Genomic DNA, 23,105 nt, shown 5'->3' with positions numbered 1-23,105 from the left:
CATTTCTTAATAATTGTATCCTTGCTATTTTCACGCAATTATATAACGCTTTGAAGTTAAATCATTTTCTTAAGAATGACTACAATGTGTATATATCGTATTATCTGGAATTAGGAAATTGCCATAAAACCTGCTTCTGTGGAACATTCCCCAATATTCCACAGAACCAGATTTTACAGCCAATTTCCTGCAATAGGTATAAAAGACTCGCCTTGTAAGTCAGAGCAGGAAGGTGTGCTCGAGAAGCTGAAATACATCCCTCCTTCACACGTAACAACTGAGTCTCCTTTTATCTCCTTTTCATCCGCACATTTAACTGCCACCACCTGCTTGTGAGGCACTGGTAGAGATACTGTTGCAGGGTCGAATATCCACGTAGCCCAATCTGGTCGTTCTGTGCAATCTGGTGATCAGTTTTAACTGTCAGAAATTCACTTTCTAATGTATCTTCTAAATTACCTTTCATTCTTCAAATGAATTTTTTTATGCAATATATAAGACAATTTGTGACTTAATAATATTTGTTTCTGCCTGAGAATCAGTGCATGATGGATAGACTGCAGTACGTGGGGGTTGGATACGTAATCAGTATCTAGATATCAGGGTCTAGAAACTTCCAATATATTCAAATATAGACATTTGTAATTCAAACCCCCTCCCATCCCCCTAGCACCCTTGTGACTGTATAAGGAAGCACAAGAGAAAATGGGGAAAAAATTGATAATGCGCTCTGTTATAATACTGAGACATCACAATTATTTTTGAGATAAGCCCTTTTTATAAAACGCGTACACGTGTTCTCCAAATCCTTCAAATTACAGATTGAGTAGAAAGGTAGAGGACACGTGATATCAAATAATCTGAAAAATTGTAAAGAAACTTCCATCTTAAAAACCTAGAACCAAAATTTACTGTGAAAGTTCGTCTAACTAATTTATAGTATGGATATGAAATGTGAAGTATGAGCTGTAACCTTGCCCACAAGTGGGTCTCTCTGGTACAATCCACTCTGTTCCTGTTACACACGTCAAGACTCTGTCTCCACTGATAAGACTGTAGTTATCAGCACAGGACACCCTCACCGTCTCTCCACCTCGGACTGGGAATTTGGCTGTTGTCCTCATGTTGTGGTAATTCTCTGGAAGACCAGTACAAACTGATGAAAACTTCGTTAGGACAGTAGAATGCATTATTTGCACTTTTATTACAAATCAGTTACTATTAATCAGTTTAAATTTGCTCATTCTCATAACCCGGATCATATCCTTATTATCAACTTCTATAACAAGCTCACCTTTACCGCACTCTAACATTGTGGTCGGATACAGGTAATCTTTCCAGCCATTACACGTTATCACGTCATCCCCAGACAGTTTCACGGTTCCTGCTTTGCAGTAAACGTTGATTTCAGTCCCGTGTGAGACCGGGAATGTAGCGGAAGTTATCACAGAGTTTTTAGTTGTTGACTCCGGCAGTCCACCGCAATCTGAAGGAGTGTCATGGAATATAAACTGAGTTTTACTTTACATATGACCTTCCATAGCTTAGGCAAAGGTAACTTATTCAGAAATAGTCATGGTTTCGAACTTAGTGAAAGTGAAACTTAATTGTTATTACTTCGTTTACAGACAGGCTTCTCAGTGAAAGTGAAAGTGGTCCCACTCTCACACGTGAGCGTTTCGTCTCCTCTCAGATCGTAGTTATGTTCACAAGTCACTGTTATCGGTGTACCGGGAGGTACGGAAAATTCTGTCTCCGTCTCCACGTTGTCCATATCTTTTGGTAATCCCGTACACCCTTCCGCTGTGGAAAAATATCGTTAATTATGTAGTCATATTGTACAGATCAGGCCATGATAATTTTGGGTAACCAATTTTGCTAACTGCGAGAGAATCGTGCGTCACAAAATACTGGAATCGATTCTGACTAATGGCTTCTCTGTGCCTCATCCAAATGGGAACATAATTAGCATAGTTACTTTAGAGAAAGGTCGTCAGAATGTACAAAACTTAGGTGGAGCATGCTATGTTATTCTAAGGCATTGTTCTGAACAAGTTTAAATAGGCCGGTTTGGCGGGATTAATTTGTCCATCTATGCAGTTGTTACATTGATGTCCTTATCTTACGGTGTGGATAATTGAAAGGAAAAGCTAAAGCCAGCAAAGTTTCTTTACATATTTGGGACATGATGCTAAGTTAATCTTAGGATACCCAAAATAGAACCAGATTTCCCACAGCTTATCTTATCACAGAAAAAAACTTATCTCTCAAAATGTATTATAAACTGTTAGGCAGTCTCACCGTCTGTCATGATCCTGAAGGAAGCAGTAATTCCCTGTGAAGCCTGTAGCTCTATCTTTATCCGCTTGATGGACTTTGTGAAGATTGCTTGACGCAGCTCGTCAACCTCCTCCACGTTACAATCATTGAGTTCCAACAGACCAGGGAGAGGTACTTCAACGATAGTGGGGATCAAAAAGTCCACTTGTCTTAAATCTACCTTCAGCTGATCAGGAAGAAACATCACACCATCCAAGTCTTCTTTACAATGCTTGATTGAGGCTACCGATAGTTTTACTTGAAGCTGGGATACCTTTATTTCCGCCACCACCGCATCGTTGTCTTCTTTCATAAATTGAATTTTCATTTCAAAAGAAGCGGTTGTGGGATTTGTTGGCTCCGTGAACTTTACTTCTAGAGAGTTCTCTTCTGGGATGAAATCAGAGTATGGATTGTTACCATTTTTCAGGTTCTGCCAACCTAAGAGAATGAGAGATAGTTATTTAGCAACTTCCTCAACTTTCGTCGTGTATTTCGAGGATTTCCCACAACAGCCGGCTGCAGCCCTACCTTGTCCTTAATATTTATAAATATAAGAGAAGTTTTGAAATTGGAAGAACCATCCTAATTTCATAAAATATTAAGATTTAACAATAAAGACATGACTGACCTTGTGAGGTGGCACCAGAAGAGAGAGCCATAAGAAGGAAAGTTATAACCATAATCACTGAAACGTCGATAAAACCATTAATAATTAAATCAAAATAATGTTCCCTGCTCTCTTTGAATCAACTGTTCTGTTATTCCAGGAAGTTTCTATATTTTATGTTCGAATAAATATCATAAAATTCGTACCAGACGCGGACAATATAATAACGTTATTCGACTCTACGTGTCGCACTACAGTACGTTTAACGTCGTATGATAAAATTATTACAAATTTTGCCGGTTCTTGATTGAGTTAGGCCAACTTCTTGAGTGTATAGCAGCGTTAATTTCCCTTTAAGTTGACTATTGAGTAGTGTCAACAGCAAGAGTGCAGTGTAACTTAGTTGTACAAAGGTTCTAAAACTATATACTGTATGACATAATATAATATACATTGTAAGTTATTTCAAAAGGTTCTCTAAAGAGTTAAGAGTCAAGAACCTGCTCTTCGTATTTTGCCTTGCCTTCACAAAGTAAAGTGGTCTGAATATTGAATATCGAATATCCTTTTTAAACGATTCCAACTTATTTTATTAAATCTAAGGATATCTAGGTTTGAAACTAACATAGAAAATGTTGCATTCAAAATCATGTTCTACACTGATACGATATATTATGAAAAATAATTATACGTAATAAGAATGGTTTATCGACCAAGAAAAAAGCATAAGGAGATAATATTGAAATTGTGCCACTGAAAAATATCCTATTCTTTTTTAACTTAAAAGTGCTCGAAACAACCACGAATTCTACAATTGTTATTTGAGGATCCATTTGAGGATACTTTTTGAGGATACTTTTTGAGCTGAGCCGAAGAATTGCCCACTAGTATCGTTACGTTAAACAGACTCCTTGGACCTTCAATGATAAAGTGTAGTGAAGATCATCATATTTTGTTAACCTGATCCACATACCAATTAAAAAAACAATAGCATTAAAAATGAATCTCCTTGAGCCATAGCCCTACAATCCCCTTAACACCGTATACTGTCTCGACTAAAAACAAACAACACAGAGTAGTATGTCGAGAGTTATTTTCAGAGAGCAGTGAGGCCGGAGGGGAGGAGTATTGTTACGGTAAACAGACTCCTTGAACCTTCAATGATAAAGTGGAGATTTGTATACTCCCGACACATGTAGCTGGTAGCATTATAACCGTATTTCTATCACGATTACTTCAAGAATTGAGCCAATTTTCTTTTTTGTATTTAAATTACAATTATTTTCATCGTATCTCGACAAAGTTAGCTGTCAAGAAATGAGCTAATATTCCTACCCAATCTCGATCACAATGCTTCAAGATATGGGCCAGCATCAGAGACAACACCTAATGTGAGGCAAAATGGCTCGAATGTATGGCGGGATATAAAACTTGCTTGAAATTGTTAATTGTGCGGCAAGAGGCAGGCTTGTCAGATTAAAAACCTTCCATTTCAGATAAAATTAAAAACGTTGCAAGTCAGAGTACCAAAACTTGCCAGCTTTACATGGGCCATAGGGTTTCATACTTAAGATTACATGCAAAATTGTGCAAAACGTTTCGAACTGTTTCGGCTATTAGTACAAAAAAGTGCGAAAACAGGTTAATAGTATCATGTCACACCTGCCGCACTTTATACCTCTGCAGTCGCTAAAATTCAATGATTTTCAAGCCGGTATCGTAGTAATCACTGGTGAAAAGTAAACAGAGTGTGTGGACTATGGAGTCGACTGAGAACAGAGGCGTATGGGGTCCAGGGAGAGCAGTATACGTTAGATAATGACAAGTTAACCGCCATGTTAGTGACTATCTAGTAGCGGGAATAACTCTAGACTCTTCGTCAGCTTGAAGGGCGACATGCTAAACTATTTGCTGTATAGGTCGCTCCTCTAACATAACTAACAACTGTTCATGCAACTCTTGGGGGTTGAACAATGAACAATGCTAAGCTTTTATGTAGAAATGCAAATCTTTCTTACACTTGAAAAGGCTCTAAGTCTAGTGTTATGGACACCGTTTAGACAGGCCCCATCTGGTAGAGAGACATTCATGATGCATCACAAGCTAAGGCGTTAAATAACGAGCAGAATACTAATATTATCATATGCTAAACAGTAAACACCATTAAGGCCTTTAGCGTGAGAGGAACCTCACGTGACACGTCATGCGAGTCACGTGAGGTCACGTGTTTGGTTTCATTATCCGATCAGCCATTTTTAGAAGGTTCCTTGTTCTAGAATCGGATTATAGGACTTTGAGGGGGTCTGTAGTCCCCCCGCATAGTATGTTTGTGTTTCACTGATTTGTAAACTGAAGACGTAAATAGTTGTAACTTTCAGAAACAGAATCTGATAAAAAAGATAACAGGGGAATCGGCCCTTGCAAGTGATTTTGTATCATGAATATTCGATATCATAAATTTAATTTACAGTGACTACTGAATGTTTGAACGTTCAGCAGACTTTACAGATGTAATGCATCTGTACCATTTATAATCTAAACATGAAGCTGTTGCTCTAATATAACGTTGCTAAGATCACGCGTACAGCTATGTTTTAGTATAAGAAAGGTCATGGTATGGGACAGGGGACTCCATTATACTTGCAAACGGCCGTTGTTGAAACACCAGGAGCAAGGGGAGTGAGCCGACTGTCGGAGCACTCAGACTGGATTGCAGATTATAATTGATGTATTTAGTATTCAGTATTCAGTATTTAGTATTCAGTATTCAGTATTCAGTATTCAGTATTCAGTATTCAGTATTCATTATTCAGTATTCAGTATTCAGTATTCAGTATTCAGTATTCAATAAATTTGAACTCTATTCATAAACAATGAGTGCATATGAATGAGATGCTGTCTAAAGAATGATGGATGCATTTAGTGAGAGGAACCATAGGTATGGAGATGACAAGTTAGCGGGTGCTCTAGATCGATTAGCTCTATTTCTTTTCCTCGCTGGGAATCTCTAATGACTGTCACCGTGACTAAATATAGGACTAAACATTATATAAATAAATATAGGACTAAATATTCACAAGCCTAGACTTAGCAAGATAGACTAAGCATTATAAAGATAGTGGCTTGAAATCCAAATATAGGACATCCTGTGGGTTTCCTCATTAAATATTCAGTAGGGATCAGGATTGTTTGGCGACCAGTCGTGTTTCTGCTGGTTATTATAATGGGCCTCTATGGACATTGGCTGTTTAAGCAGAGGCTAGATACAAAGAATTAGAGCTATCGATTATCATATTTTTTTAGGGCTATCTTGAAGATAGGTAGGACAGTTTGAATATTCACTTCTTTTGGGAAACTCTTTTAAAGTTTGACAGCCCTTACAACAGGGTGTCCAGCAAGTAGGAGTAAGAATGGCATATAAAAAGTAGGAACGGCGTGGGGGAAATTGAGTAGGAGCTTTTTGCATTTAGTGCCATTAAAGTAATAACATAAAATACTACAGTATTCAGATCTCTAATTTCAAGAGTTTAAGATTTCTAATAATTCCGTATAATTGATATGTGCGACCAAGAGAAACTGCCCTTTTTAGGTAAAGGAAAGGAGAAAAATAACAAGAATTGCGCCCGTTGTTTCGTTTTGGCGGACGCTAGATTTCCATTTCACATTTACTATAAATTTAAGTATAAGTATAACTATAAGCTCCAATCAGCTCACTTCAATCTTCATGATAATAATATTGATCAATTATGCATCAAATACGGGAAACACTTGAAATTCAGTTCAATTGCCGTAGAACTTTTAACTTGTATCTGTAATTCAAGAAATTATCAGCAAAGGTAAACTATTATATATTTGTAGCGCGATGCACTACTGGGTCGCGCGCGCATCAAATAATGCTTCTCGCAACCAACGCTTCTCGCAACCAACGCTTCTCTACCTTCGGTAGATCGGCGAGATGCACCACTGTGCCTCACCGAGCTGCGAAGGATTGACATCGTGAATCAATTATATATACTCGTGTACACATCAATACACTACGCGTGCCACGTACAAATTGGGTGTATTACCTAATAGTAATATTATACATTACATGCATCATATACACAGTCGCGCCGCGCATTCATAGATCACAGGCTATCTATACATCACATCTCCGCAAGCAATCCTCGCGCGCGCCCAACTTTTTCGTTGCATGGTAACGAACGAACACACGACATATTTATAGTAGAGGCTGTTACGGGCAAATATCACGCTTTTTTGCTCGAGCCCTGGGACTTCTTTTAGGGTTCTTATATGATAGAATGGAGTGTACTGAACACTCTGACGGTATCGGGAACCTTCTAGAGCCTTCAGAAGCTGTGTTGTGAGCACTTTACTGCCAAAACTTCGGACATCTACAGACACCGGAATATCGACTAAAAATTTTTTCTGAGTTGTTCCCCTAATTTCTCTTAGGTTGCTTAAGCCCCAGAAAGTGTCAGATCGTCTAAATATTGCTCTATTCCGGTGTTAGAGACCTCGGAAATTTCGACCACGTAGAACGTGTTGCGCGTCGTATGTAGTGTTTACAATGAAAAAAGTGCACTTAAATCTGATTCGGTTGCGGCGCGTGACGTATCTAGCACGATATTTGCTCAAAAGCGCGTCACTGCGCCAGAAACCTCGTGGTACCGTAACACTGTAGAAAATAGATAATCACAAGAGACACAATAAACGTATCATCACTATGCAAAGTTAATGTTAAAATGATACAATAGCCCTGCTTTAACAGATTAATCCACATAAACACTATATTTCTACAGATGCCACCGATCGGTAAATCGAACATGTTTTTGAAGATAAATCGTCTTACGGAACGATAGCTGATAGAATTCGTTTCTACATTGAAAGATTTCTTTTCTAATCTCCGTTATGAGTGCTGTCTTTGTTAAAGTGTTATCATCTCTATCCGAATCTATTGTTGCGGCAAGATTAGATACAAACTCGTCTTACCGACATTGTCTTTCTGAAAACTGATGTGATCAGATTAAACATTGCTGGAGTTTGCAACGTTCTCAGATAAATTAGACGTCACATAGTCATTGTACTTAAGCTTCAGGTCAGACACGAGGTACAGTTCTGGTAAAACATTCTCCTGCTCCAGTTAAAAGGTCCGTACAGCGTCAATACCTGCACTCATTAATGCAGCATTGGTGTTGTCGTGCGTGGACACGTGTCTTTCCATTTTAAAACAGGTTTTTAGAGACAGGTTTTAAACTTACAGCTTCAGATAATTTACCCTTCAATTGTTTCACCCTCGAGTTGCTGTACCTCAAACGACACGTTTTGTGATATCTACCTAGCTTGCTATAGAGATATTTTCCGAGACTCTCAGGGTTAAGAACAGGGCACTTGTTCATGTGCGAATCAGGATTAACATCGATGTTGCACAGATCCTGACGATTTCTGTAGATGTCCACAGATAGTATGTTGCGAAATCGACGAAGAAACTTTTATCTTTTCCCTGAATCAGACTATCCTTTTTCGTTTCTAACGTCTAGGGAAATTCGTATTGTTAAAGAAGAATATCCTCTCATACTCTTAAAATTAAATCGAGATAATATGTATAATAATTATATTTGCGAGCAAAAGTTTCACACAAACCTGTTCAACCTGGCATATGAAACACAAGTCTCAGTCCATTTCAAACAAATCAACATCTGGTCCACTTGATTGGGAACTAAATGAAGAAAGTCTCCACATTTTCTTAGTTCTATTCGAGGAGGCCGAGGGTGACAAAGGCGGGACTTTTTCCACTTGGATGGCAATAGCTTCTTCAATCTTCATCACAAGAAGATTCGTCAATTTCAGAAACAGCACTGTACACCTGCAAATACTTTATTACTTCCCACATTTATATCAACAGTATCATATCACATAAGTTTGAGATCGTACAAACTACAAGTGTTATATCATTTTAAAAGTTTGCAAATCCGATAGAAATGGATTAAAAATTACTACTCGCTGTCTATTTAACTTTGAATAATAATGTTTTTAAATGTTAGTAAAACAGGAGGAAACAACTCACCCTGTTATAGTTGTCTTTTACATAGTTAAGACACTGAATACACAAAAAAGAGGTTTGCTTTGGTGAGTACAACCCAGGATTGATCTTCTGCAGCAGGGCGAGGAATTCTCTAGACTGTTTTGTCATTCGTTCACTTTCAGAGCGGAAGAAAACTGTTTCATTAAAATCCTTTATTTCTATTCGGGTACAGATACAGCACTCTGAAAATTGATGAATGATCACATTTTTGTATACCTTACGGCAAAGTCTTATGTCTGTGGTAAAAGAATGATATTCTTTCAATAGTATTTTATTAAAGCCTAAACTTAACTTCTACCAATTCAAAATTGTTTACGTCGGTCTCCCCTCCTTGAGCCACTTTTCACATAGCTATTGAGTATAAATCACTCTAGCACAAGCGACTTAAAACCCCCTCCCCTAGGCTGGATTAGGTTATATGTGAACTGTGCTCTAGTGCATGACTGACTTTACATAATGCAGAGCATGCAAAGTTTTGATGTTTCATAAACTTATGAATAAAGTTTTAAAAATCGTGACATAAAAAGCAGTGTTCGCCCGGTGCCCCGGCCAAAATCACAACCCCCAGCCCTTCCCGGCCCCGGCCAAAAATTAGCAATTCGCCGGGGGTAAACACCGGCCCCGGCCAATAAATTTAACCCCGGCCAATTCTCAGTGGTCAGCCCGGGGGGGATACAACGGTCATTAATGTGCATAAATGGGCATAAATGGGCATTAATGTGCATTAATGTATATGTATATTTCAGCAAAATTCTATAATACTGACATTAATGACCAGGTTTTTTTGCAATCCTTTCCAAATTTCGTGTAATACTTATTTTACAACATTCTCGCTCACATGAGCTTGATTGTTGGTGTGCACTGTGCGTGTATGAGACGACGTAAATAGGAACAACAATATTTAAAAAATAATTGAGCTGAGGTTGGAAGTACGATAACCATATTAAAACTGTTGGTAGTTCCAGATAATTTCACCGGAAATTTTGTGCTAAATCAAATTTGGGACTTTGCATAGATATAGATGGATATGATTATGCGCCGCACCCTCGGATTCATGATCACTTGTCATCGCGTTATGAATTAGTTACTCAGCTTTACACTTGTACAGTCGTCAAGTTTTGGTCAAAGACAGTTTAAGCCAATGCTAACTCAGCCGTCAAATTTCAGTCAAAACTGATTTAATGGAGGACTGAGAAGGAGGAGGACTGAGGAGAACTGAGGAGGAGTAGGAGGAGGAGTGAACGGGAGGAGGAGGGGGACTAGGGCCAGGGAGGACTGAGGAGGAGGAGGACTAAGGAGAAGGATGAGGAGGAGGACTGAGGAGGAGGATGAGGACTTAGGAGGAGGACTGAGGAGTACTGAGGAGCATGGCTGAGGAGGATGGCTGAGGAGGATGACTGAGGAAGACTGAGGAGTACGAGGAGGAGGAGGAGAAGGAGAAGTAGGAGGACCTAGGAGGAGGAGGACCCAGGAGGAGGACTCATGAGGAAGAGGAGGAGGAGGACTCAGGAGGAGAACTTAGGAGGAATGAGAAGGAGGAGGACTAAGGAGAACTGAGGAGGACGACTGGAGGAGGAATGAATAGGAGGAGGAGGAGGGGGACTGGGGGAGGACTATCATGAGGAAGAGGAGGACTGACCAGAAGGATGAGGAGGAGGACTGAGGAGGAGGACTGAGGACTGAGGAGGAAGAGGAGGAGGATGAAGAGGAGGACCCAGGAGGAGGACTCAGGAGGAAGAGGAGGAAGAGGACTCTTGAGGAGGACTTAGGAGGACTGAGAAGGAGGACTGAGGAGAACTGAGGAGGAGGAGGAGTGAATAAGAGGAGGAGGGGGACTTAGGAGGACTGAGAAGGAGGACTGAGGAGAACTGAGGAGGATGAGGACTGAGGAAGAGGACTGAGGAGTACTGAGGAGGATGGCTGAGGAGGATGGCTGAGGAGGATGACTGAGGAGGATGACTGAGAGGGAGGAGGAGGAGGAGAAGGACTGAGGAGAAGGAGAAGGTAGAGAACCTAAGAGGAGTATTCAGGAGGAAGAGGAGGAGGAGGAATCAGGAGGAGAACTTAGGAGGACTGAAAAGGAAGAGGACTGAGGAGAACTGAGGAGGAGGAGGACTGAATAGGAGGAGGAGGAAGGACTGGGGGAGGACTGAGGAGGAGGAAGACTGACGAGAAGGATGAGGAGGACTGAGGAGGAGGACTGAGGACTGAGGATGAAGAGGAGGATGATGAAGAGGAGGAGGAGGACCCAGGAGGAGGCGGACCCAGGAGGAGGATGAGGACTGACGAGGAGGAGGAGGACTGAGGAGGAGAAGAAGGAGGACCTAGGAGGAGGAGGAGGAGGAGGAGGACCTAGGAGAAGAAGGAGGACCTAGGAGAAGGAGGAGGAGGAGGAGGAGGAGGAGGACTTAGGAGGAGGAGGACTCAGGAGGAGGAGAAGGACTGAGGAGGAGAAGAAGGAGGACCTAGGAGGATTGCTGAGGAGGATGACTGAGAGGGAGGAGGAGGAGGAGGAGGAAGAGGACTGAGGAGGAGGAGAAGGACTGAGGAGGAGAAGAAGGAGGACCTAGGAGGAGGAGGAGGACCTAGGAGAAGAAGGAGGACCTAGGAGGAGGAGGAGGAGGAGGAGGAGGAGGAGGAGGACTTAGGAGGAGGAGGACTCAGGAGGAGGAGGAGGACTCAGGAGGAGGACTGAGAAGGAGGAGGACTGAGGAGGATGGCTGAGTAGGATGGCTGAGGAGGATGACTGAGGAGGAGGAGGAGAGGGACTGAGGAGGAGAAGGAGGAGGACCTAGGAGGAGGAGGACCAATGAGGAGGACTCAGGAAGAGGACTGAGGAGGACTGAGAAGGAGGAGGACTGAGGAGTACTGAGGAGGATGGCTGAGGATGATGACTGAGAGGGAGGAGGAGAAGAAGGACTGAGGAGAAGGAGAAGGAGGAGGACCTAGGAGGAGGAGGACCCAGTAGGAGGACTCAGGAGGAAGAGGAGGAGGACTCAGGAGAAGGATGAGGAGGAGGACTGAGGAGGAGGACTTAGGAGGAGGAGGAGGAGAAGGAGGAGGACCTAGGAGGAGGAGGACTCAGGAGGAGGAGGACTCCTGACATTAATGACCGTTGTATGCCCCCCGTCAGCCCCAGCCCCGGCTATATTGGGGCTCCCCGGCCCCGGTCAGAATCCTGCCCCCGGTCGACCACTGATAAAAAGTTAACTCACTGGATTTGTCCAAAAGCGAGAGAAAGTACTGAGAAAGCACTTATACGTCACCACCAGAGGGCCTAGAGAGGTTATCTTTGTCTGTTTAATTGAATATTGAGTATATAATATGAGATTTAAGATGAACATGATAGATATAATATAATGGATCACTGAACTCGCGGAAGCTACGAACCGTGACAATAAATCTGAGTTTTCAGTTGAAACGTTCAAAAAGCCAGTGAAGTCAGTTTCAGTAAAACATTTGTTATTTGTATTCTGCGTATCAGACTACCGATAATCATGTAAGTACGTTTCTGGATAACAAGAAAGATATGGAGGAGTTGAAGAGCGATCTGATCCGATCGCAAAGTACTGTTATCAAGCTGCAGGCTGAACTTCTGGAAACTAAATCGAAGCAGTTGGAATCCGTGCACTCCAACGTCAAGACCGCCGTTCAAGACACTGTCCAAGCTGAGATGAACTCATACAGTCAAGCTGTGACTAAAAATGCACCTGTGCTTGCAGAAGAGAGTTTAAAAAAGGTTGTACAGAATGCTGTATCGGAAGAGGATCGCAGTAGGAATGTGCTCATCTTTGGTTTGAAGGAGACTGATGAAGAGGAACTGTGCAATAAAGTTACCGTGATTTTTCAGCAGATTGAAGAAAAACCACGTTTTGAAGCTATCTGGGTTGGGAGAAAATCAGCCAACAAGACGAGACCAGTCAAAGTTTCGCTAGGTAATTCTAACTTACCGTTCATGAGATATTAGTAAATGCCAAAAAGCTGAGACTGTGTGAAGATCATAAGACTGTTTTCATCTCTCCAGATCGATCACCTGAAGATCGAGCTATCCATCATGATCAGCGGTTGGTCTTGGAAATGAAACAGATAGCCAAAGCAGGCATGGCTCCACCGTGTAGGTTCGGGTGGGTGCGCACCCACCCAAAGGATGTTGCACCCACCCAAACGATTCGAAAATGTTCACACAAAAATTGTCAAATTTTGTATAAACTAAGGGTCAATTGACTTCTGTTATCAATTGAGACTGTTTTGGAGATATTAAAATACGTTTAGGAGAGTAAAATTCCAAAATTTTCCAGGGGGCTTCACCCCCCCCCCCCCCCCCCCCCCCCCCGCCGTGCGCCAAGCTGCACCCACCCAAAGTTTTTGAGCTGGAGCCATGCCTGAGCCAAAGAAGACACAAAAAAACATTATTATATCAGAAGTGGTAATATTTGTAGTGAGGACAAGATGTTAGAGAGTGATACATAATAATGAGTGATATACATCCATAAGTTTTTAATTTTGATTGTTGATATAAGCGGGATAAAAATAATTTATTTCATTTGTATTGGACGGGACATACACAAAGATGCTACGTATGGTGCTGGGTATCTCATGGAAGGACAAGGTCAGCAATATAACTTTGTATGGTAGTCTACCAAGGCTGTCAAACAAGTTACGAAGCAGGAGACTAAAAATGGCGGGACACTGCATCAGACATCCTGAGCTACTTGCCAGTGATTTAGTCTTATGGAAACCTATGCATGGTAGAGCACAGCAAGGCCGACCAAGACAAAGCTACTTGTCTATGTTACTGAAGGAAATTGGGACAAACTCAAAAGAGGAACTGTGAACCCTGATGCGGGACAGGGATATATGGAGGGGGTTATCAGTTATCTGGCGTAGATCGGACTTAGTTCCGAAAAAATAGTAGTACCTATTTCATTAATAACCTGCATAGTTGAAAAGTTGATTGATGTAGTTTCGATAAACAGGGCGTCGTTCAACTCCACTCATTTCGTTCCAAGCTGGAATGTAGTATTGTTTAGTGTAGGTTTGTTCATGTACTTTTCATCATCAAAAGGTTTCAACTTATACAGCATCGATAACATCATCTAACAAAGCTGTTTGAACAGCTTAAGATTCAGTTAAAATTACATTATTCAGATACAGTTTGTGAAATGAAACATTGTCAGCCTGTATTTAATTAATTATAATAATTATGGTAATTTATCTAAAAATCAAACCATTTGAGTTTTCATTGTTATCAAAATAATTTCGATCTAAATTCTTCTTAATCTGCATGGCTGTGAGCGGATCGAAGTCTTTTAACAAACCACAAGATTCTTAAAGTGATCCGAATGTACACAGAGAACTGTCTTAGCTAGTTCTGGGTCCATAAACATGTCACTTTCTTTCTAATGGTGATTGTCAAGTTTGTTCAGCAACATAATTCAGAATTACAGAAATTATTTGAATCTACTAGAGATGAAATGGCTTAAATAACAAGCAATAGATGTAACTAAACAATTAAATACATATTGTAGTTTGACTACTTCTTTGAAACAATCAAAGAACGGGGGAGCTAAGGGAATGATTGCTCAAAACGAATGATATCTTCATGAATTCAATGCAGCATCTATACATTTATTCGAAATAAGTGATGGATGAGGGGGTTTAAGTCAGGCATTCCTGACATTTACTCTGATGTCAGGGGCCTTTTATATATTATATTTGAGTATAATACATTTTACCTTATAATTAACCATCACTCCCGTCTAGGAAGTACTATGTATTTGTGTATGTAATTGAGATCGTATCAGCGCCTTTCATTCTACTCAACGCGTTTCATTCTCATATATGTCAAGCTTGTTTAGAGTACTACTATTTATAAATTCAAAATCATGTTAAGAAGATAGCAGCAACTAATTACTAATCCATATTATTTACAGTGCTCTATTTTATGTGTGCTGAAGAGTGCCTTTACAATATTCCACTTTGTGGTGTAGATTTCCTCCATATCCAACAGGCAACACTGAATGAGTGATGGATGAGGGGGTTTAAGACAGGTGTTCCTGACATGTATTCAAAATTGCATTGAGAAGATAGCAGTAACTAATCTATATTATTTACAGTGCTCTATTTATGTACTGAAGGGTACCTTAACAATATTTCAGTTTGTGGTAGGGTTCCTCCACATCCAACAGGTAACACGGAATGAGTGATGGATGAGGGGGTTCAAGTAAGGCATTCCTGTCAAAAGATCTATAATTAATCTTGTAAGGGTACCACACAGTAGACATTATATTGTTGATTGTGAACCAAAAGTTTATTCATACCCACAATCGATAAATTATAAATCCAAATAGTCATATAAGCAATGCAATACTAAATTGGTGAAATTGTATTAACAAAAGGTATACAGCCAAGTAAAGGTATCTCAACAATATAACATTGAAGTATTAGAAATGGCACTATACTATTATAAAACACTTTACTGGGGGGCAAGTTCTTGACATGGGAGAACACGATGCAGTTAGACTTAGGATGGAACAGCCTTATCTACAACTACAAGATGAGCCCGGCTCTCCTTAAATTCCACCTAAACTCGACACACGACGTGGCTAATACCCCTGCAAACATGAAATTGTGGAACTACTCGAGTACAGGAAATTGTACACTTTGTGGTTGGAAGACGTGCAACATCAAGCACATCCTAGCCGTCTGCAGTATAGCAAGAAACTCCAAAAGGTACAACTGGAGACATGACAACGTCCTACGTGTTATAGCCGGAGCCTTGCTTGACCAACTCAAGATGTACAATTCCTCAGGTTCCACGACCTCCGACAAAGAATGGATACGGTTCAAGTCGAAGGATGGGAAGTATGAACACCCAAAGCCAAAGCTGAGGAAGGAGAGGCCCTTTGAGAGAGCGAAAGACTGGAAGCTGATATGGGACGAGGATACACTACCTGCCCAGTTCCCACAGCACATCTACAACACAGCGGAGAGACCCGACATTGTAGTATGGTCGGATAGTTTGAGAGAAGTAGTTCTGATTGAACTGACTTGTGGTGACGAGAGTAACTTCAGTGACCAAGTAGCACGTAAAGAAGCACGCTACAACAGAGAGCTGATCCCTGGCATCGACGGGTGCGGTTGGAAAGCTCTGCTCTTTACGGTAGAGATTGGGTGTAGGGGCTTCTGGCACCATACTGTACCAGCTCTATTCAACTACTTTGGATTGGCGAAGAGAACGAAGAATAAAGCCCTGAATGAGGCTGCTTTGGTCGCTCTTCGATGTTCCTATACAATCTGGTTAGCCCGCGACAACAAGAAATGGTCTACCTGCTACGACATCGCAAGGAGGCCAGAAGTCATAAACTGTGAAAGCTGAGTGTTGGGCCCATAAAACATGTTGAAAGCTGCAACCAGGATCACAAGTACTGGTGGAATACAGAATGACTTGCTAATCAGATTTATAGATGGAGTTGCTATCGAAAGATATAGAACTCAGGTAAACATCTAACCTGTAATAGTTTATTGTTGATTTTTCTGTATTAAACAATATTAAATGAAATTAAGCCAGAGAAGGCATGAACTTCAGAAAAGGACAATACACTAACGGTACAAAAACTTAAATGAGTTTCAGGGAAGGGTTACTAAAATTTTACGGTAGCGCTCGATTTTATTCAAAAATTTTCAAAGTGCTCAGCACCACGAAAAATATAATTTTTTCTTCCGCTTTCAAAACTTGTTTTGACGCTGAAAAACTATCAAATAGTATTATTGAACAGTATTAAAACACTTTGTGGGCAAAAATATTTCATTGTGGATGTATAAAGAGCCAAAAAAATTTTGCGCGCAAAAAAACATTTTTTTTTGAAGGTTTTTTAAAATTTTGAACAGGTTAACTCTTATGTGTGCTTATAAACTTAATATTAGCTAATGCGGCATATCAAAATGTATTAGAAACCGAAATATCTAAGCTTTTGCTTGAAATTAACCTATCGATAATCCTGAAAAACCTCAAAAAATGACCATTTTTAGGGCCAAAAATCGGTTTTTTTCAAATAAAACCAGGTTCCCTCCATTTTCAACACTTCCCACTATCACCAATCGATTCAGGGGCCAAAAATACGTCGTTTAAGACATGTCTGATGACTCTGGTGTATCGAGCAGAAAATCCCCGTAACAGCTCCTACTATTAAACCCACCTATCTCGTTCTCCAAAATCCACGTTTTTCTGCAAAAACCTCCATTCGTAACCTTTCACTATTGCCTTTTTTCAAAAGGGTGAAAAGGAAAAAATAGCCAAAAATCGGAGAATATGAGAAACTGTCGACAAGCAGGAAAAAAGTAGGGGGAATCGCTGAAAAGTAGGAAGTAGGAGGGTCTGGAGTCCGGACAACCTGCCTCACAACGAAGGAGTTATATAGACTCTGCCGTGGCTGGAGCATTATTTGTTAAGGCTGTTACCGAGTATAGCATTCTCACTGCACATCAGAGAATACTTTGAGCATTCTCCGATATCAAGCCAGAGACTGTTTGTCCCATTTTCGGGCCACGATGAAAATTGAGTATGTGGCACGCGCCAAATCATGTCAGTACAAATCTGAGCTGACGTACAGGACACGGCTGTTCAGAAGGGCGATTTTTGCGATTTTAATCAGATAGGATTACCCTAGGATTTATCCTAGCGCGTCCGAGATATCTCTGATTTTATCAATCCTTACGCCGATCCGGTTCCCCTAGGATACCTCCGATGAATTCCTATCGCCGAGCGGCGATAGGATGTGTAAGTTCCGAGAGGCGATAGGATTTGCTCTCGAACCCGATAGGAAATTAAAAACCTATCGGATCCGAGCGCTAATCCTAGCGGAGATAGGATTTAACAATTCCGAGTGCCGATAGGATTTGCTCTCGGACCCGATAGAATACTCAAATCCTATAGGATCCGAGAGCAAATCCGAGAGGCGATAAAATTTCAAATATCAGGACCGATATAATTGGAAGACGACGGATATCTAACTGTAGGTTGAAACTTCATGCTTTCTGTCAGTTAACTTCAGGATCAGATCATCGATTTATCTTAAGTTGATCCACGGTTGCCTGCAGGCTACAACAAAATGGAGGTTGTTTAGGTTAAATAAAGTAGATAAATGATAACTTGAAGCTAACTTGTAGTTCTCTATAAGAGTTAAGGGGGCATACACCAAATCTGTCCAGACCAAATGACCTCATACGCAGTTCAGTGACCTTCTAGCGCACCGTTTCCACACCAAAAAAAATTATTTTGAGAATTCCCATTTTTGTAATCGAGCATTTCCTGGTTAAGAGTGCAATTTTCGGAAAAAATTATTTTGTGGTTGAGACGCTATAACAAGTATAAGTTAATCATTTCTTGCGGTATCGGGTTGAAATTTTGCTCGCCGTTTATTCACATCTATTTCAAGGTGTGTTCAATCTTGATATCGTATCTAAAAAGGCTGGTGTGTTATGAATCTTTAAAGTCAAAAAGCTAAAATTGTCCTTTTCAGGCTTATTTTAACAAAAAGTCAGTCAGGGAAGATCGGATTTTTTGATGCTTGACATCAAATTGTTCTCTGAATTCTGGCGCAGTTTTTGATGCCCTCAAAAATGTTTTTTTTACTCATTCACCTTCTGATCTATTGGACCTCAAAGCCAAACAACAAATTTAGGCACATTTTTCGTTTTTAATATTTACTGATTTTTCTAAAATTTTGATATGAATGTGCTAGTGACTTTTTGAAGGGTGCAAAATAACCGCAACTAGCACATTTATATATATGAGTTATGAACAACAAAACACCCTAAAATGCTTCCCTTTGAAGTTAGACTTTGGAGAAAATGTGATTTTTTGGCTTTGCAGATAAAAAATCACATTTTCTCCCATAACTTCAAAGGGAAGCATTTTAGGGTGTTTTGTTGTTCATAACTCATATATAAATGTGCTAGTTGCGGTTATTTTGCACCCTTCAAAAAGTCACTAGCACATTCCTATCAAAATTTTAGAAAAATCAGTAAATATTAAAAACGAAAAATGTGCCTAAATTTGTTGTTTGGCTTTGAGGTCCAATAGATCAGAAGGTGAATGAGTAAAAACATTTTTGAGGGCATCAAAAACTGCGCCAGAATTCAGAGAACAATTTGATGTCAAGCATCAAAAAATCCGATCTTCCCTGACTGACTTTTTGTTAAAATAAGCCTGAAAAGGACAATTTTAGCTTTTTGACTTTAAAAATTCATAACACACCAGCCTTTTTAGATACGATATCAAGATTTTACACACACCTTGAAATAGATGTGAATAAACGGCGAGCAAAATTTCAACCCGATACCGCAAGAAATGATTAACTTATAGCGTCTCAACCACAAAATAATTTTTTCCGAAAATTGCACTCTTAACCAGGAAATGCTCGATTACAAAAATGGGAATTCTCAAAATAATTTTTTTTGGTGTGGAAACGGTGCGCTAGAAGGTCACTGAACTGCCTATGAGGTCATTTGGTCTGGACGGCACAAACCACTGTTTTGGTGTATGCCCCCTTAACTCTAGGATACCTTGTAGTACTCTTCAAGTTAAATCCAGGATACCTTGTAGTACTCTTCAAGTTAACTTCAGGATACCTTGTAGTACTTTTTGAGTTAACTCTAGGATACCTTTTAGTACCCTACGCGCCATTCTCTCTATATTTTAACTGATAAGGACTATCACAGATGATCCTTCCTGCTTGTTTATATCGTTCTTCTCACATGGAATGTGCGATGGATCATGGTGAATAGAATTGGTAAAACATAAATAAATCGGTGGTTTTTTTAATTTTTTTACCAGGATTTTTTTTGTGGTTCTTATTAACCAATGTAAACAGTTCTGGGTGAGAAATTAAAGCTAGCACGCTCAAGAGCTAACTTTGTCAGACAAGCTCAGACTCACACAAAACTTGGCACGAAGTTGTGTCTAATTATGATTGACATTCTCTAAAAATTTGAAGCAAAAATATTAATCAGAACGTAAGTTATGGCGCTTTTCCATTCTGAAATAAAATAATTTGCAAGATCTCAGCGACCTGTAACAATTTTAAGAGATAAGGATGGGTAGTGTTTTATAGGCCACCCTGTATAATGGCATCACGAGTGGTAATATTTGGAGTTGATGATCTCCAGTCTTCTGTGTGACTTGACTATGATATAATAATAAACTGTATAGTGCATAGTAGGTTCCTCGATTAAATTAACAACAAAATCATCGCAATACTGAACTTTTGGGTTTTGTGTAACGAAGATCACCATATTTTGTTAACCTGATCTACATACCAGTAAAAATAACATTTCAAAAAACAATAGCATTAAAAATGAATTTACTTAAGCCATAGCCCTACAATCCCCTTAACACCGTATACTGTCTCGAATAAAAACAAACAGCACTGTCCACTGAGGAGTATGTCGAGAGTTATTTTCAGAGAGCAGGGAGGGGAGGAATAAATACCAAATACACAAACTTTGTATAACAATAGAATTATCTTCCTCAGCTGTCCTCATCAGTTAATACAAGAAGGTCGGCAATAAGTACGATAGTCTAAGTATAGCCCTCTAACAGCCGGTCGACATTGTACCTATTTGCCAGAAAGTTTATCGTTATCAATTCATTGTATATCTGTATATCTATTAGATGTGAGTTCCTCTGTGTACAGCACATGAGAGTGGATGAACTGTAATTGGGGTTATAAACTAACTTCTGGAATATCATAGCATAAAATGACAAACTGCCATGTCTTAAGATCCTTCCGAAGCTTATTATCTACCATATGGCACAGTGGCATAATACCTTTAAGCTCACGTTAAGATAAGGTTAAAGGCAGCTAAATTAAGTTAGCACTTCTATGTGAATCTGAATTGACCGTGAGTTTTATTTTCTTCAGAAGTTTCGGTCACAACTTTGTCTTTTATATCATTTACTCATTTTGACGTTTACAATTCGCGACCAAAAGATGTTTCGCAAAGCTCTTTGTTTCGTGACCTTGTGTTTGTTCATGAATGGTGGAACAACCTCCGATTGGACTGAATTAAAATGGTGGTCCACTACTTCAGCAATCGAATTTAACCCGTCTACGACTGTTTTGGAAAACCGGTTCAGGGATCCGGTCCGATACTTTGCAAACTATTTCCACATTCGGAACTACCTGTACTCGGATAAAAAGTATCTGGGCTACATGCAAGTGTACTACTCCTACACAAACTATAAGATCGAGAGTGCCTGGTTACGACTGAGTGTTGAGGGGGTGGGATCTTGTAAAGATGAGGAAGTGCTAGGAGGAGAGCTAGCTGAGACAGTGTCCTGGGATCTTACTTCTCCAAGTGTAGCCAGGGTTAACGGCACTGCTCCTGCTAATTTCCAGTCCTGTGGTATCTACCCGGACTGGGTGGCACTTGTTAACTCTGGTGTGATCAATACAGCTAGATTGTTCTATTACTCTAGTTATAAGCAAGCCATCGCCGCAGATTATCGTGTAGTTGCTAGAGAAGTTTAGAGACTCTTCATTTAAAAATTGTTTCTGGAATTTGTTTGATTTTTTGTTCAGAACTGTGTTTTTCTTATCTCAATCTATTAATTGTCAGCGTATAAAATTTGTGTTTCATCAGTATAATACCATCATAGTATTTAGAACATTTTCAACACAATGTGCATTGTGCATGTGTTCACAGATCAAAAAGATTTCATATTTATGAAACTTTTAAGTCGTTCGCTTCCCTAATTACATAAAGTTTTCCGTTAAAAAAGCACAATATTTCAGGATAACAACCGGACAACACCACGCTGCCGTCTTGACAAACAACGAGAAATGGGAGTCGTGTGCTGTCAAAGCTGGTCTCTCCAGCGGGGACATGGTATTCCCCATTGTCTACGCTCCTGAGGTCCACTTCAGCGAGTTCAAATCCTCTGTCGCTGACATGAAGAACTCTGTCGCTGTGAGTAAAAGTATTTGAATATTGCTAAAACAGGATATTCAACAATCTACACTCTGTCAATGTGATGGTTAATACTATTTTTAGATTTACCAAAATCTCGCCACCACCTATAATTTGTGGTATAATCTGACCCATCTTTCACAACTGGGGAAATGACCCCCATAATATCTCCTGTGACAAAACTAACACCGACCTCTCTCAGAACCGCTCGAACGCTCAGTGCTCATGTGCTGGACTCTTCATTGGAGCTCATCTGTTTGATGACTACTTCAAACCCTCTCCCATCGTGTGGATCCACGTTGACATGGCTTACCCTGTTCACATTGTAAGTATAGTGTTGAATCTGAAATTTCTTTGATTATCTGAGGTGCTCTCCGTACTTGTATTACTGGGTACTACTTACTATTATTAGTTCTTCATGCATAGAACTAACAGAAACTGATTTAATCTATAGTTGCGTTGTTTTCTGTATATTTCTGACCGTGAACTCCGTACAGGGAGAGCGAGCTACAGGTTGGGGTCCTGCCCTGCTACTCACCCTGTTTGGAAGATACTCCACCTCCTCCCTGCTCTCGGACATTGCTCCCGTCCTTCCAGCAGACCAGGCCTCCAAGCGTGCCAAACAAGAGGAGATGTGCTAGCCACGTGGAAGTGTGTGCTTTAAACAACAATACCTTAACGTGGCCCTCTTGTGACATATCAAGGAAATGTTTGGCGTAAGGTACACTAATTCCATGCGTTAAAGCATGAGGGCTGATATCATTTTTTACCCAGTTTTAAATGTCTCCATCATAGAGTAGCAGGTAGTTTTTTGTTTTGATTTACTCGATAATTTAATGATTCATATTTTCAAGAAATGATCTTTATCTAATATCTATTACATGTTTATGTGACCTATATTATATATCATGTGATTTATACATACGATTGGACTGGGAATTTATTTGTAGACATTGTCTTGATATTTTGCGTTGACCGCTTTCCCGAAAATTATATCAGCGATGATATTAGTAAAGGGTGACTAATTTATAAACACTAATTTATCTTCATAAAATAATGTTCATGTTTAACTAGATTGTTATCAATGACGAATTTGTTTGATTTTTTGCATTAAGTTGA

The 23,105-nt window shown here is 40.0% G+C and overlaps 2 protein-coding genes and 1 long non-coding RNA gene across 3 annotated transcripts in view; 2 read left to right on the top strand and 1 right to left on the bottom strand.

Moving 5' to 3' along the window:
* Nucleotides 1-23,074, top strand: part of LOC134825105 (probable aminopeptidase NPEPL1) — a 67,523-nt gene extending 44,449 nt beyond the window's left edge. The window contains exons 9-11 of the mRNA XM_063837247.1: nucleotides 21,812-21,986; nucleotides 22,189-22,311; nucleotides 22,484-23,074. Of these exons, the coding sequence (XP_063693317.1) occupies nucleotides 21,812-21,986; nucleotides 22,189-22,311; nucleotides 22,484-22,627 (442 nt within the window). The 3' untranslated portion in view covers nucleotides 22,628-23,074. The remainder of the gene's footprint in view (nucleotides 1-21,811; nucleotides 21,987-22,188; nucleotides 22,312-22,483) is intronic.
* The window catches only part of LOC134825041 (uncharacterized), an 852,482-nt gene that overhangs the window by 618,738 nt on the left and 210,639 nt on the right, over nucleotides 1-23,105 (top strand). The gene's annotated exons all lie outside the window — the stretch shown is intronic.
* On the bottom strand, nucleotides 7,653-9,182 carry LOC134823460 (uncharacterized). The gene is made up of 3 exons (XR_010161304.1): nucleotides 8,997-9,182; nucleotides 8,573-8,795; nucleotides 7,653-8,465 (listed from the first exon to the last, which is right to left on the bottom strand). It is a non-coding gene; the product is annotated as an uncharacterized LOC134823460 (long non-coding RNA).

Source organism: Bolinopsis microptera, chromosome 1, assembly GCF_026151205.1.
Source record: "Bolinopsis microptera isolate Bmic1 chromosome 1, MBARI_Bmic_1.0, whole genome shotgun sequence".
In the NCBI taxonomy this organism is placed as follows: Eukaryota; Metazoa; Ctenophora; class Tentaculata; order Lobata; family Bolinopsidae; genus Bolinopsis; species Bolinopsis microptera.
The sequence above is the reverse complement of the archived record's forward strand: the minus strand, read 5'-3'. Positions and strand labels throughout refer to the sequence as shown.